General features: G+C 37.5%; 1 protein-coding gene across 1 annotated transcript; it reads right to left on the minus strand.

Moving 5' to 3' along the window:
* Positions 1-684: 684 nt before the first annotated feature.
* Positions 685-1,089, minus strand: LOC106746436 (histone-lysine N-methyltransferase SETMAR-like; the record flags this gene model as incomplete). Its single annotated transcript, XM_014623041.1, has 1 exon — positions 685-1,089. A coding segment is annotated over exon 1 (405 nt), but the record flags the coding sequence as incomplete, so codon positions are not given.
* Positions 1,090-2,623: the final 1,534 nt, after the last annotated feature.

A 2,623-nucleotide genomic window follows, 5' to 3' on the forward strand; every position in this document is an offset into this window, starting at 1 on the left:
GCACAAGTGTATAATATCTGATGGGGATTACTTGGAAGGTGACAAAATAGATATTCATGAATACATAAATAATTTTTGAAAGAACACAAAATTCGTGATACTTTTTGAACAGACCTCGTATATATATATAAGGTAAACCGAAAAGTAATCAAAATTTCTTTTGTTGGCGAAAAACATTTATTTATTAAAGAAATACTACATTTTAATCAACAAAATAATTTCCATAATTTTTTAACACCTTTTGCTAGCGTATAGCCAGTCGTTCGATTTCTTTTTTTAAAAAAGTCCTTCAATTTTGCATTGAAAAACTTTTCCTAGTACGTTTTCACTTCAACATTGTTAAAGTTTTTACCTCTTAATGTATGCTTTAACGATCTGAAAACGTGGTAATCCGACGGCGCGAGATCTGGTGAATAAGGTGGATGAGTTAAAAGTTCCAATCCAAGCTCCCTAACTTTTTTCTGTGTTATTTTTGCAGAATGAGGCCTCGCGTTATCGTGTTGAAGGATTTTTTTTTTGTAATTGACCAAAATATGTCGTTTTTTAAAGAGCTCTTGCTTCTTTCGTTCGAGTTGTTCACAATACACTGTCGCTGAACGGTCTGAGCAATTTTTAGTTCGGTTTTTAGAACGGTTCAAGCAATTCATAGTATATGATTCTTGAAAAATCGTACCACACACAAACAAGGACCTTCTTTAATGTTAGTGATGGTTTAGGTGTCGGAATAGGTGCTTCTTTGGAAGAAAGCCATTGTTTTTTTCCTATAGGATTATTGTATAGCACCCACTTCTCATCTCCAGTTACAATTCGTCGCAAAAACGGATCGGTTTTATACCAAGACAAAAGAGACGCGCAGATTGTACGCCGTTGATCGAGTGCCGTCTCTGTCAATTCATGAGGAACCCAAATTCCTTGCTTATACACTTTTCCCATGCGATGAAGATGATCCTGAACTGTAGACCATGGACAGCCGATCTTTAGTGATAATTCCCTAATAGTTTGACCAAGATCTGAATCCACCATCGCCCTCAGGATATCATCATCTAATTTTTGAAGTCGTCCCTTTCGTTCAACATCTTCGAGATTCATATTTCCATTTTTAAACTTTTTAAGCTATCTATGATACTTGTTTAGTTCTAGAACATCGCCGTGAGTATCGTTAATTTTTTTCACTGCTTCGTTTACCTTCAATCCTTGATCGAACAAAAATAGCCTACAATGACGTAAATGTCCTTCTTCTTTTGTTGGCCTTGACATCTTTCCTCTTTACTAGAACAAAAATTTTTTAACCGAAAAATAGAATTTACAACCAAGCTTGACCGTAGCAACAAAACTTACGTGTTTACTGGACCGTGTCTCCACACAAACTGACTGTGAATGAACACATCGAACAAATTTTGATTACTTTTCGGTTTACCTAATATATATATATATACGAAAATCTCACATAATTCATGTAAATCTTTGTAGATTATTATAAATTTATATAGAAATTTACATAGTGTATGAAAATCTATATAGTAATTCAGATGGTGCCTAAAAATTTATATATTAGTAATACGAATAAGTTTCCGCCGTTTTTAAAAGATGGCTCCACCGACAAGATTACTTTGAAATCGTCAGATGTAAAACATCATATAGAAAGTTTGGACACCTGGCAACAACATAACCTTAAAATACTATTGACTTTGTATTGGCAGTATATATTTTTTTCGTTTGAAAATGTCGAGTTTTGTACCGAATAAGCGTCATTTGCGGGAAGTTTTGATTTATTTCTTTCATTTAAAGAAATCTGCTGCTGAGGTGCATCGNAAGTTTACGGTAATGCTGCTTTAAGTGAGAGAAGTGTTCGTGAGTGGTTTCAAAAGTTTAAAAACAGCGAGTTTGACGTGGAAGATAAAGAACGCGAAGGAAGGCCAGTAAAGTTTGAAGACGCTGAGTTAGAGGCATTATTGGACCAAGACTCAAGAGCAGCTCGCAGAAAACTTGGGAGCGTCTCAACAAGCGATTTCAAACCGTCTCAAGACCATTGGTATGGTACAAAAGCAAGGAAATTGGGTTCCGCATGAACTCAAATCCAGAGACGTCAAACGCCGTCTTTTCACGTGCGAACAACTTCTCCAAAGACAAAATCGGGAGGGTTTATTGCATCGAATTGTGACGGGGGATGAAAAGTGGATCCACTACGACAACCCAAAGCGTAGGATGCACCAACTTCAACGACCAAACCGAATATTCATGGCAAGAAGCTAATGTTGTGCATCTTGTGGGATCAGCTCTGAGTAATATACAGGGTGCGGCGAAAGGTTTGCCCGAGTTTGAAAAATCCGTTGCTCACCAGATGGCGTGAGTAGGTTGTTGGGCAGGGTCTTATTAGGAAGGTTGTTCTCAACCGTTTTCAGTTAACATCATGATTTGGACTGGAGAACATCGTGGATTCGCTGTGCGCTCCTTTTTGGAAAATGGCCGTTCAGTCATTGCGACGCAGAGAGTTAACAAGCAGAACTTTCAGTACTGGGCTGACACCAACCCAAGGCAATTCCATGAGAGACCTCTGCACTCACGAAAAGTCACTGTTTGGTGTGCCATATCCAAATTTGGGATCATTGGGCCTTATTTTTTT

Source organism: Dinoponera quadriceps, unplaced genomic scaffold (genome assembly GCF_001313825.1).
Source record: "Dinoponera quadriceps isolate SergipeBrazil2010 unplaced genomic scaffold, ASM131382v1 scaffold1962, whole genome shotgun sequence".
In the NCBI taxonomy this organism is placed as follows: domain Eukaryota; kingdom Metazoa; phylum Arthropoda; class Insecta; order Hymenoptera; family Formicidae; genus Dinoponera; species Dinoponera quadriceps.